Raw genomic sequence first — 12,627 nt, 5'->3', positions numbered from 1 at the left:
TGACTGTTGGCTTTTTTTGTTATTACTGTGTCCTCTGGACCTGCCCTGAGCCAAGCTAAATAATCCTGGGGTTAAAACACTTACTCACTAGCAACTTGTCTGCATTAGCACTGTTTCTACCACTAGAGCAAGACTTTTTGGGAGGAGGAGGACACACACCCCTTCAGTCACCATCAGTGACCACCTAGATTCAAACTGGAAACAGATAAAAGGCTCTTTATCCCATATTAGCCTCCTAAAGCCACACAGTTCGTTCCCTTTACTCTAAGGATCCATGATGAAGTAATCGGCAGACTGGGGGATACTTCTACATCCTATGCTACAAGCTCACTATTGTACCACGTGTCTAGATACCATGTGTGGAAAACTGCATCCATATAAAGAAGCCATAGCATGCAACTGGCAACAGGATTCTTAAGTACATTCATCAGTACTTAGAAAGCTTGAGATTGCTCTCTCCTCAGCAACGTTTTATATATTCCTTCAGTACACATGGCAATTTTAAAGTAAAGTGAAAAATTAAAATAAACTAGAAGATCTGCTTGAATGGTCGTCAAACCAACCAAGATCTCAGGTCATTGTTCTTATTATAGAAACACTAGTTTCTGCCTAGTTTATAAGATACACACACACACCCTGAAAATGAATACTCATGACTAATTATTAGAGAAATACCTGTATTAGCAACTTAAAATCCAATGGCAAGTAAGCAGATGAATTTACCCTCTCAAGGAAACTGCTGCCATTGTCAATGCCACAGAAACATTTTGATTGATTGAGCCTTACCTCTTTGGAGAAAAACATATCAAAAAAACAAAAAGATCTGCTTACTCAGAGACAGACAGTTCGGGGCAACTAAGTCAGCTACAACTTTGGCAGAAACTGAGCTACTTTTCTCAAAAATTCAGAAGAGAATGGTGTACACGGGGAATTAGTCAGCTAAAGAAAGTCAAAGACTAATTTCCATGCTACAATTTCTAGCATTTTTAAGTACAATCAAATTGTAAGCTCTCACCATCTGTAAATCATAAAGCTCTGCTATTTATAATTTGCGTGAAAATACTTGTCCAAAAGTAGACAGAAAAACACTATTTTAGATTAAGAAAGAGAATGGAAGCCAAGATGCTATTATTGAAAGTTATTAGCAGAAGAAGAAAAAAATAAGCCTCAAAATTAATAGCGCTGTCTAAATTTCATCACTTCACCACTTTCCTCCTGTAGATCAAATCCTCTCTTGGTTTAGAGTTAATCTGCTTATTTGGTTACCTTCTTAGAGTCAAGATGCCAGGAGCTGCTTATGTGCCACCATTTCTACCATGATAAGCAAATCTGCAGCCTCACACTTGTCTAAGTCAGTTTATTTTATAGAAATAAATGGGATCCCAAAATAATTGTAACTGCTTGTTAAAGATTTCAGTATTTCAGCACTTTAGCTGTCTCTGAATAAAGTCTGGAATGACTGCCACCCAGCACAAGCTATTCCTATTCCCCAAAGTAGACAAGAGTCAGCCAAGCATCTACCATTCAACAGCCATGGCTTGTGATTTTTTTATTTAAATTAAATGTACATAAGGATGAGTGAGAGTTGCCTGGGTTATTCTTTCAAATGACAGCATTGGCAAGGAAATTTGAGTTTTAAAAGTTTTCAAAAATAAAATCTTAGATGTTTTATTATATATATATCCATCCTATAAAAAACATGGGCTGGCAGGCCAGAGCGCACCATTACAGTTAATGAAGTTGAGCCACAGGACTGCCAGCTCTTATCCAACTGCAGTAAGAGAAACCTGCTTAGTTAGCTCAAGCTTAGTGGATTCCAAACTTTCTACCAAGGCAACCTGTCACCTGTATTTTGTCTACTTCTGCAACCCACCCAAGGTCTAAACTACTTGGGGAGCGGGTTACAAGGTCACAGGCCATCATCCATTTCCTCTGCCACTACCTCCCCACCCCACCAAGGGCGCACAGACCAAGGGGGCAGGAGCACCTTCCGTCCCGGCACTGCAACTCTAATCCTGGCCCAGTGCAAAGGGGAGGCTCTGGGCAGGTGGTGGTAGTGGGGGATGCTGGAGAGCAAGCCAACCCCGGACTCACCCCACAACAGCAGTTCGTGTCCTGCTGGCTGGGCCTGGCGGCTCCCCAGGCGTTACAGCAGCCAGGCCAAACCTGAGTGGCACTGAGACCTGGTTTTCTCAAGACGAGCCTTCTTCCCCTCTCAAGACATTCTGTGTGCACAAACATTTACACAGCAACTTTATTTGAGCTAGCCTGCCTTTATGAATGCCCCCATCCCTTTCGGATAGTGTTCCTATACACAACAGAATGCACCAATTCCTGCCCTCTGCTGTGCTTAAAGCATCCGAGGAGAAGGGAAAAAAAAAAAAAAAAAGACAGCAAATCAATGCCTTGTGTTGTAGATGGGGCTCATTAAGCCAGCTCAAAGCTTTCTTTTAAGACTACTTCCCCCAACATGCCACATGGCTTTACTCTTCTCTCTCCCCTCCCCCCCATGCATAGACCACAATAAGATCAAGGGCTCTCCAAGATAAAAACTCCTGCTTTGATTGATCTCAGAAACAGTAGCAAGGAAGTTTTCTACTAAAATGTGTGTCCAACTGAAGGGTTCCCCTTCCTCCCTACAATTAAAGTAAGGTTCAATTTCACACACAACCCAAAATCCAGCATGCTGGACGAAGTGGCAATACAAACATGCTTTTCTACTGAAAGCCTTGCACACAGCCCAATCTTAATTTCAGGTTTATTTTTTATTAACAACCATATTTCTCCTGCTTTTGGGACACAGCCATCGGATGACTTCCCCCACATTTTATTAGAGTCCTGGAGGAGAGAAAGAAGCAAAAGCCACCCACCTCAAAACAATGACAGAGGTTTTACTGCTTGTGTTTTACAACCAAGACTTGCAGCATTATTCCATGGAGCGTGCTGGAGCATACAGAAATGTACACATTGGATTCAGTGGAGCCAGACGTATCCAGTTCAGGATAATTCCCCTCCCCCAAGCCACATTTACATATATATTTGCTTCCACTCCTAGTGCTTAGGAATGACAAGTTGTAGGCTTATTTCTCCCAATGCCTAAACTCTTACCAAGCTGCCAATCGCTAATTCTTATCTAGACTTGTCACAGACTGCACAGTACTATTGTAACATCATGCCCACGCTGACTCCAGAGTACAAGCTGCACTCCCAAATAATGCCTGTTCTTGTAAACACATGATCATTTTATATTTAGACTTGCAAAGGAAGTAGTGTTTTGGTGTTTTTTTTTAAATTCCAAATCCTTGCTTCAACTTGTTCAATGATTAACTCTCACACTAGTGATTCAAGGCAGCACTTCTGGGTCACAAGCCCTAGAGCGCAACAGCAACAAAGTAAATATTTACGTTGAGGGTGAGAAGTAACTGCCCTCATCTGTAAAATGAAGATAATACTCATACCATAAAAGTGCTAACACAATGTTTAGAAGAGACAGTTCCTCAGAAGCAAGGCATTACAAAATTCAAAGCATTAATCTTACCACATCACCACTACAATCCAAGATAGATCTATCACAACTAACTGTAGCGTGGTGATTGTGAACCAAACCCCAAAGCTAATTCAAATGAATGTATAAAAACTGAAATTGACATTAATATGCAAGTATCAGTGTGACACTAAAGCCAGCTAGGACATGCCAAGTGGAAGGGACACAGGTTTTTCCACAAAGCCATCAATGAAGAACTGATCTTCCAGTGATGAATGATACATCCTCCCCACACTGACGCCTAAGTAGATAATCCAAGGAGACCCAGAAGAACATGTTTCAATGTAACTAGGTAGGTGAATGTGGTTGAGTAAATTTCTCCCACTATGTTACTATTTAGCTACAAAAAGAAGGGGTGTGGAGAAGCAGAGACATGGGAGTAAGTACACTGAATGTTGAAGAATTTTAAAATTATTCTGGTTGTCATGGGGTCACCAGAGCAAGGAATAAAATCTGGAATAAATGCATTTGCTAAATTCAGAACTAGTGGTGGGGAGGGGGAGAGAATGTGTGGAAGCATCCTAAATGCTTTATTTCATGACTGAAGTTGGTCGTAAATGCTGGCTTTTCACAGTCTTGATTCCCTAGCCCATAGCACACTGGGTTGCAATGAATGTCTGAATGGTGGAGGGGTGAGTAGGGCTTGATTTGCCTTCTTTTATTCTTGATTTACATCGGCCTGATTCTATTTAAAGTCCACAGAGTAGTCCCAAAGATAAGACTAGCATAAGCAATAGGAGATCCTGAACCAAAATGAGTTTTACAGAAGACTAAAGCTGTTGTGTTTAAATACAAGTCCAAGCCACAGGTCCAGTTTCTACAAATATCAGGGTATGGTTGCATCTAGACCAGGGGTTCTCAAACTGGGGGTCAGGACCCCTCAGGGGGTCACGAGCTATCAGCCTCCACCCCAAAACCCGCTTTGCATCCAGCATTTATAATGGTGTTAAATATATTTTTAAAAAATAATATTTTTAATTTACAAGGGGGGAGGGGTCGCACTCAGAGGCTTGCTATGTGAAAGGGGCTACCAATACAAAAGTTTGAGAACCACTAATCTAGACCATCTCTAGTCGCTACACATTACAAGCAGTTATGGCAAGGATACATTGCAGGAATTAATGCAAGCTGTCAATTGGATTCTTCCTTGGGTCATGCTCCAGCTCCAAATTTTGCCATCTGTTATAGGATGAGGGTGGAGGAATACAAGAAAATGCCTTGATCAAGTCCTTGGTACATATAGCTGGTGACAGCACAAAATGTACCTGTTTGAAACCATTACAAAGAAATTTAATCTATATTTTTGACTGTGTTCAATATTCTAAGTTTTTAAATAATCCTGATTACAAAGATATTGAAACATCTGTAATGCATCAGATACCAGCTTCCAGTTTCCATGTTGTTTCTTGGTCACCTTCCCATTGATTGATACATTTTTAGAGAATAAAAATTTGGCTTCTAATTGACAGATGGCACATTAAAATAATCCTACTCAACTAGAGCTAGGGATCCACATTTCCCAGCTGATTCCTCCAAGAATATACGTATTTAAAGTTCAGAAAGATGTCCATTTAAGAAGATTATTTTCAGCAAAAGTTGATAATTTCTCAATCATGAGCAAGGAGAACAAAGCCTCTTAGGTTAGCAGAAACCAATAGTGAAGAGTTCAGACATCCCATTTCAGAAATTCCCCATATTGTTTATGTTTGAGAGACACTACACAGATTTCCTAAGTATGAAAAGGAATACTGTAACTATTTGAATTGTCAACTCTAAAGGTAAATCCATGCACAACAGATGGATAATTAACCAATTATGAAGCACTTTATCCTTTTCCTGGATTTTGTTTTCCAACCTTCATCCTTCCAATAAGCGTACTTGCCTGAGGGTGGGGAGGGGGAAAGCAAGGTAGAGGGATAGGTGCAAATGTCCACAGAATTCTGGGTTTAGGTTTTGCCTTCTTCAGAATTTAAATAAAAAGGGGAGGGGGTGGAATTACCCAATATATGGTCTTAAAGCAAATGCCAGAAATGGAAGAAATCAAGGGGATTTTTTTTTTTTTAAATCCAATTGTTTAACTTGAGTAAATTAAGAGGCAGAAGGATCGATAGGGGTCACTCCACAGGAAGAGAAATCATTTGGGAACAAGCATGGTGGATAAACACTAGCTGATTGAGGACAACAGTCTCATAAGTAGGCGTGGAAGGATTAGCTTGTTACCAGTGTCAGTAAGTGTCAATTTCACCATATGCAGACAAACTGATGAAAAAAATATTTCCATTGATAAGAGATGTGTACAGATAGACAAAGTAAGATAAATGCTGCTTGAGAAATTATTAGTTTCATTTAAGGATATTTACTTTGTATTTCTTGTACGTGATGTTGACAATTTGTGTTAACAGTAATAAAGCTTTAACTATTCGAATCTCAACATCTACTATCAAATAATCATTGTCACACACACACACACACACACACACACACACACACCCCCAACAGTGAAAATTTAATAAAAATAAGAACAAATGCTTAAAAATAAGCATCAATATTATCCATTGAAATTATTTTAAAAAATGAGTTCTGCCACACCTACTTATATGAGCTCAAGCAGAAAAACAACAACATTTTCTCTTGCCTTCTAAAGAAGCTGATACCCATTAGGGATTGAAGTCTTTTGATCAGCTTCAGATTTTAGCCTTGGAACATTTGATTAATTTGGGGAAGACTAGACACACAGGAAGGTTTTTCTGGGGGTGGGAGTGAAGTAGGAAATAGCTGTATTCTTCTTTCCCCCTCCTCGTTAATAATCCATTAGTAGGGAGCCCAAATAAAAGAAGAGAACAACAACAAAAAACCTGAAATCATATCTAACACTACACCAGTCTCCCAATAGGGTCACCCCATCTGGGATCTAACTTTTTAGTTGGCACATTCTGAACAGATTCAAAGCTCAGAGGATTAGCACTATCAAAAACTGCAGGAAAACAGAGGACTTCTAAAGCAATTCCATACCAGAAGTTTGAAGTAACTCATTGCTGCAAACAAATGGAATCACTTATGCACGCAGAGCAATGATTAACTGTAAAACCCTTAAAAGGTAGTTTTACATTTTAAATATAAACAGTAATGCAATATACACAAACTGGAAATTTTAAGATATTCCACTCAACCCTGTCAAAGTGAATAATTGAAAACTTTATTCCATTATTTATTTACATAGTTTACTGAGCAGCCATTGGCAAACAAACATCCAAAGGCCCAGTTGCAACTCCCAAATGCATGCGTATATATACACATATCCGTAAATGGAAACAAAACAAAATTAAATCAAAATGAAGAGACTTGCAAGTTCTGAAAAGAGCTACACAGAAATTCCACAGACAACACTGAAAACTGCTACCCTCCAATCCAAGACGGATCTCAATGGGATATTAAACAAAAGATGGCTCTGCAAGTAACTCCATTCTGTGCAATTGTTTTATACACAGTATCAGGAATAAGATCTCAAATTCTCAGGAGGGACCTTTCAAAAAAAAAAAAAAAAAAAGTCTATTTACCAGATGGTGAATTAAAAGGTTAATGATGATGATGGTAACTCAAGGTATGTTATAATTGCTTACCACTCCCCCTTCCATAGGAAAACAATTTTCTAGTGGGTCCCATCTCAACAAGACATTTTTAAGGTAGCACAGTAGTTCCCATGAAGGAAAGTGTTATGTGGCTCAAGGGACCTAATCAAAATTAAGATTACAGCTAACATCACTTACAGTTGGTCACCTCAACTCACAGACCAGTCACTTGCTGATTTCAAGCAGTGGTAAAAGCAAAAGGAAAGCATCAGGTCAAGAAAGCCACCTGGAATTCTACCCAACAGAAAGTAAGAGGATGTATGTGAAAGTTGGGGGAGTTGCTTTGGAAAGATTAGTAAGGCAAGTTTTACAGCAGATTGAATTTGAGAGCATGTGGGGCATGTGTTTAACTATAGGAACATCAGCCAAACATCTTCTGTTAGTTTTGTTTAGATCTGTTTACTCAGTTGATTGCATGACCATGTACACACATGTTCTCCACCTGTCATGGATTAACTAGAACTATGGGAAAAATAGATCTAAGTACAATGAACTGTTTCAAGTGATTTGATTTTCACATAGGGGATATATATATATATATTTTAGCATGTGACTTTTCCGAGAGAGAAAGAAAATGGTTGTGGAACCCTTGCGGTGATAAAAACTCCAGTACGAGATCTCTGTAGCCCCAACCATTTAAGCTATTTACTGCAGCTTTCCACAAAATGATTAAATAAAATGCTCTCTGGGGATTAGAGGGGGAAGAAGAGAGAAAATAGAGCATTGGCCTTTCTTCCCTCAAAGTCTACACTCCAATATTTATGCTAAAAATGATCATCGTGGTCTCCATCAGATCCAGAAGTGCAGTAGTCCAAATCGGACATGGAAAGCATGCTGCATGACATACCCGTCTGCTATACCCCAAAGGATTAAAACAATCTAGGCAAGAAGAGGAGCTTGCACTATTAAAGGGTCCATACGGGAGTCATGGAATCTCACTTTCCAACTCTGTAGATCTCAATTTTCATAAACACGTAATGGAGAAACAGAGTCCTCCACCTCCCCCCCCCCCAACCCCCAAACTCCACCCCAGTTCTCAGGAGAATTTCAACTCACTATTTAAACAGTATTGTATTCCAAGACAACATCCATTCTCAACCACACTTATTCAAGAAGATTGCCTTGAAGTTCTCTCTTCTTCTCCCCCCCCATCAACCCATAATGCAAAATATTCTGAAGCTCATGGAAGCATTGGGACTCTGACAGACCAGTTCAAATCAAAGGCATAGGACAATTCACTTGTGTGTGGATATCAAATGTTAATGTTATTGTCTTCACTTACCTATAATCTGTTTACAATTGCATTACATTATTACCCTAGCCTAGATCAAAAGTATACGTTAGTGAGAGTTTACTTGATGTGTAAGCTTCATGAAAACTAATGAAAGATTGTTTGGATTGCTGCAACTAAATGCATTGTGTATACTTCTGTAATTGGATTGCCCATCAAACAGGATTAGGGTCTTGGAACTGTAAAAAAGATGCAGCATGCTAACTTCAAAGCATGGGTCACGGTGTTCTACAATGGGAAATCCACAGACTCAATGTGCATTTAGTCAACAGACAAAAAGCCTATGCTGTGACAGAAACACTTGCCAGATTGCTTTTTGGGGAAAGCTAGCTATAAAAACGGATCCAGAGAATAATCATGTATATCTGAGCCATTTGGACACTTTCAGGGAACATTCCAGATGTAAGACAGAGATCCCCGAAGTTATTTTGGGTGACCCTGCGAGATTTGTGGAAAACGAGCAGATTACTACTTCTTTCCTATCACTTTGGATTTACAAACTTGGACTTACCTGTTAATGTATTTTACTTTCTTTAACTTTTCAATAACTCACTTTTTTTTTTTAGAAAATAAATCTTTAGTTAGCTTACTAGAGAAATTGGCTGCCAGCATTTTTTTTTGGTATGGGATCGAGAGTATTCATTGACCTGGGATAAGTGACCAATCCCTTGGGATTGGGAGTAACCTAATTTGAGGTGATTTTTGGTTTTAATAACCTTTCATCACAAAGTCTAGTTTGTCTGCATGGCAAAATGCGCTGGAGAGCCTAAGGGGACTGTTTGTGGCTGTGGGAGTGCAGGTGTGTTACTGGCTTGGTAAAATTTAATTATAGAATATACCAACCAGTTTGCAGCGTCTGCCCTGTTTTCTGACTGTCTGACCTGAGCCTGGCACTCTCAGTTCTGAGCTATTCTAGACAGTGTGACAAGCACAATCAACCATCAAATTCTGTCCGTTTTATGTACCATCTAGGTTTCAAATAGGGGAAATTAAACCACTAAAGTTGATTTGGAAAGCCACATTCTCTACAGCACAATGGGATATCATTTTAGACAGTTCTACATATCTACCAAGATTTGAACATCCACACACCAAAGAGATATTACATTAGCACCCACAGACCACATTCAGGTTCACAGTCATACTGTGCTAGATGCTGGATTAAAACAAACGGAACATGACATGATCCTTGCTCCAAGGAGCTTACAAAGTGGAGATCAAAGAAGAGAGAATACTCCTAGTCTCCAGGGAGGAAGCTACAAATCAACATTGACTTGGAGATTGCACAATAGCCACTTGCAGGCTGGGAATCAGTCAGTCTGATGAGAAAAAAAAAAAAAAAAAAAAAAAATCACCTATGGGCACAGTTGCACCCCAAAAGGGATATGATCATGGCTGCTGGACCAAGGGAACAAACATGTAAACATCAAAATTAATTCAGAACAATGAATTGCCACTAACTAATGCCATTTTGTTCCAAGACATTCACAATCTGATGATCACGTTCATTCAGTAGCTCAACCATAGGGCTGTAATTATGACCTTATTAATCACCAACTGATGCCCTTCTTAATATTGTCTTTTGTTAACTAACTCCAAATAGATAATGAATTTTTCAAACCAAATTTAGGGATTAGCAGCAACTTTTAGGTTAGAGAACATGCACACAAGCTCATTGTTTGTGGATTAAGGATTTTAAGTGATGTCTCAAAACACAGCTGCCTTACATCATCCCAGTGTGGAATGCAGCTAAAAATGTGTTAAGCTTTCAAATGCCAGCAAAGATACAGGAATTTTCTCATATCAGAGCAAGACAGACAATACCTTGCAGTTTATACAGCATCCAAGTATGACAAATGTGATTCATTTCAACTACCACTGCTGCAGCCACCTCAGGGGTAAAATACCTTTAGCAACACTACTTAACAGAAGGAGAGTAAACAAGAAGATCAACCTCCATATGTAACTACTGGGGCAATTTAGAGGCACCATGTAATTAACTAGATTTGGAAATTGACCAAGACACCGCAATTAACATGATAGTTATTGCTACACTAGGACAACTGTATTTTTAATAACTACAAAATGCTCAGACCCTTGGATTTTAGTCTCAAACAGTTCAGTGCCCCTTAACACTGTGCTGGAGCCCTGGTTCTATAGAGAGACAATGCTATTTCCTGAACCAGCAATAGTACTTCCTACTGCTCCTTGGCATTTTCTTACAAAGCTTCCATTCCAGTACTGACCACAGCTGATCCAATTTCAGGTGCAAGAGCTGATGAGATCACAGCCAAAGAGTATATGATGGCAGGCTGGCTAAATAAACCTTAAGCTTTTTTTATTATTACTACTCTAAATCCTTCTCAGACCAATCATTCAATAGATCTGAGCTACAATATTCAAGAGCTCTAGGTTAAGAAAGTGTCTTGTGCATTGTTTCAGAAAGCTGGAGGAGGGAACCCTCCCCTGACCCATTTTGAAACAAGGGGCGGGAATCACATCTCCATGCATATTTTAATTTACTAAGTTTTACGAACCACCTACATCTCACTTCCAGCCACTAGAGCACAGGACAGAGTCCATCTTTTTGAAGCAGCACCTCCAGCTGGCTATTGACATTCCACTAGATTGACTAGCTTGTCAAGTTAACATTATGGTTCATTAAATAAGAGGAGGTAGAGGGGAAATTAAAAATATACATATATAAAATACCTTGCAGTTCTGTTGCCTCCCACCCAAGGATCTCAAAGCATTAAATCATTACACTAATGAATTAAGCTTCACAGCACTCCTTTGAGGAGCAGCTCACACGTCACTATTTTACACAGAGACTAAGTGACTTGCGCCAAGTAACACAAGTCTAACTATATCCAGATCTCCAACTTCCAGTGCTCTGCCTCAACCCCAAGGCCATCTCCCCCTCCCCTACGCACACACACTATCAATGTACCAAACAAGTTTTAGACAACAAGCTAAATGCAGTTGATTTCCCACCAGCAACAATTTGCCAAGTCACAAGCACAAAGAATATTTTCCACAAAAATTATCTTGAAAAAGCTTTACAAACATTCACCACCTTCTTTATCACTGAGGGCATGTGATGTCCTGATCAAGCCTTAAGCTCATTTGCAGCAAAACACACTCCTTTGGAATATATAAAGTTATTGTCATTGCAAATGCCAATTACATTCAGAACAGTGGTCCATATATGCACAGCAAATGTAGGGTGTTAAAGCCAGAGCTGTATGAAGTGTGAACTTATGGAGAGTAGAAGCCTGAATATTATAGCTTTTTGGCACAGACAGCTATGAAGCGTTGATGTGAACAAGGGTCCACAATACTGGCAAGTGATATACCTTCTTCTGCTTCTACAGAGGTTTTTAAAGATTCCCTAAGGGAAAAAAATTGAAAAGCTATTCACTGCCTATCACATTTCAAGTCTAACCATATTTTAAAACATCCAGAAAAACAAACCCAACTCCGTAAACTCAAGGGTTTTCATGTACAGAAAAAAATTCCTCTCATTAGGATGCATTAAAACAACATGGACATACCCAGGAGTCCACCCTTAAGAGAAAAAGAAAATTACTGCAAATCCCTTACAAGATTGCACTGCAAATTCTTCTCCCAGTCCCCACCCAAATATCTAGTGCAAACGCCTGCATTTGCAAGTCAAAACTGTAACAATATAGACGGATGTAAAATTATTCCTACCTTTGACCTGAGTGTCATATTCAGCTATGATCTCCTTATCCTTTTTGAATTTAGCTGGCGACGTCATGTTTTTCCTTTCCAAAAATATTAACCTCAGAACAGATCCACCAGAATGCAACAAATAAATGCAATTTTGTTTCTCCCAAAGAAATGCCCTGGTTTCTTGTCCTTCCACCCCTCAATAACAAAAAAATTAGTCCATGGGAAGAGGGTGTGAGACGGAGTGCGGCAGCAGAAACATGCAGATGTTAGGAAATCAGCGGGCGGAAAAGGCAGTTTTGTTTCCCTGCACCAAAACCCTTAGCAGCAGCAGCAAGCTTCAGACGAGAGATCATGTAGCCCCCAAAGGCTTTTCCTGATTATTAACATTAATAGCACAGTCAGGGAGTGGAAGTCCTTCCGCACAACATGTTTTGTGTGGGTTTGGTTTGCCTTTTTTTTTTTTTTTT

General features: G+C 39.4%; 1 protein-coding gene across 3 annotated transcripts in view; it reads right to left on the bottom strand.

Annotated features, from left to right (window-relative positions):
* The window catches only part of SRGAP2 (SLIT-ROBO Rho GTPase activating protein 2), a 193,574-nt gene extending 180,947 nt beyond the window's left edge, over positions 1 to 12,627 (bottom strand). For all 3 annotated transcript variants that reach the window (XM_065404521.1, XM_065404522.1, XM_065404523.1), the window contains exon 1: positions 12,179 to 12,627. In XM_065404521.1, the coding sequence (XP_065260593.1) occupies positions 12,179 to 12,245 (67 nt within the window). In that variant the 5' untranslated portion in view covers positions 12,246 to 12,627. The remainder of the gene's footprint in view (positions 1 to 12,178) is intronic.

Source organism: Emys orbicularis, chromosome 4 (assembly GCF_028017835.1).
Source record: "Emys orbicularis isolate rEmyOrb1 chromosome 4, rEmyOrb1.hap1, whole genome shotgun sequence".
NCBI classification, from domain to species: domain Eukaryota; kingdom Metazoa; phylum Chordata; order Testudines; family Emydidae; genus Emys; species Emys orbicularis.
Note: the sequence above shows the minus strand (reverse complement) of the source record. Positions and strands in the feature narration are given on the sequence as shown.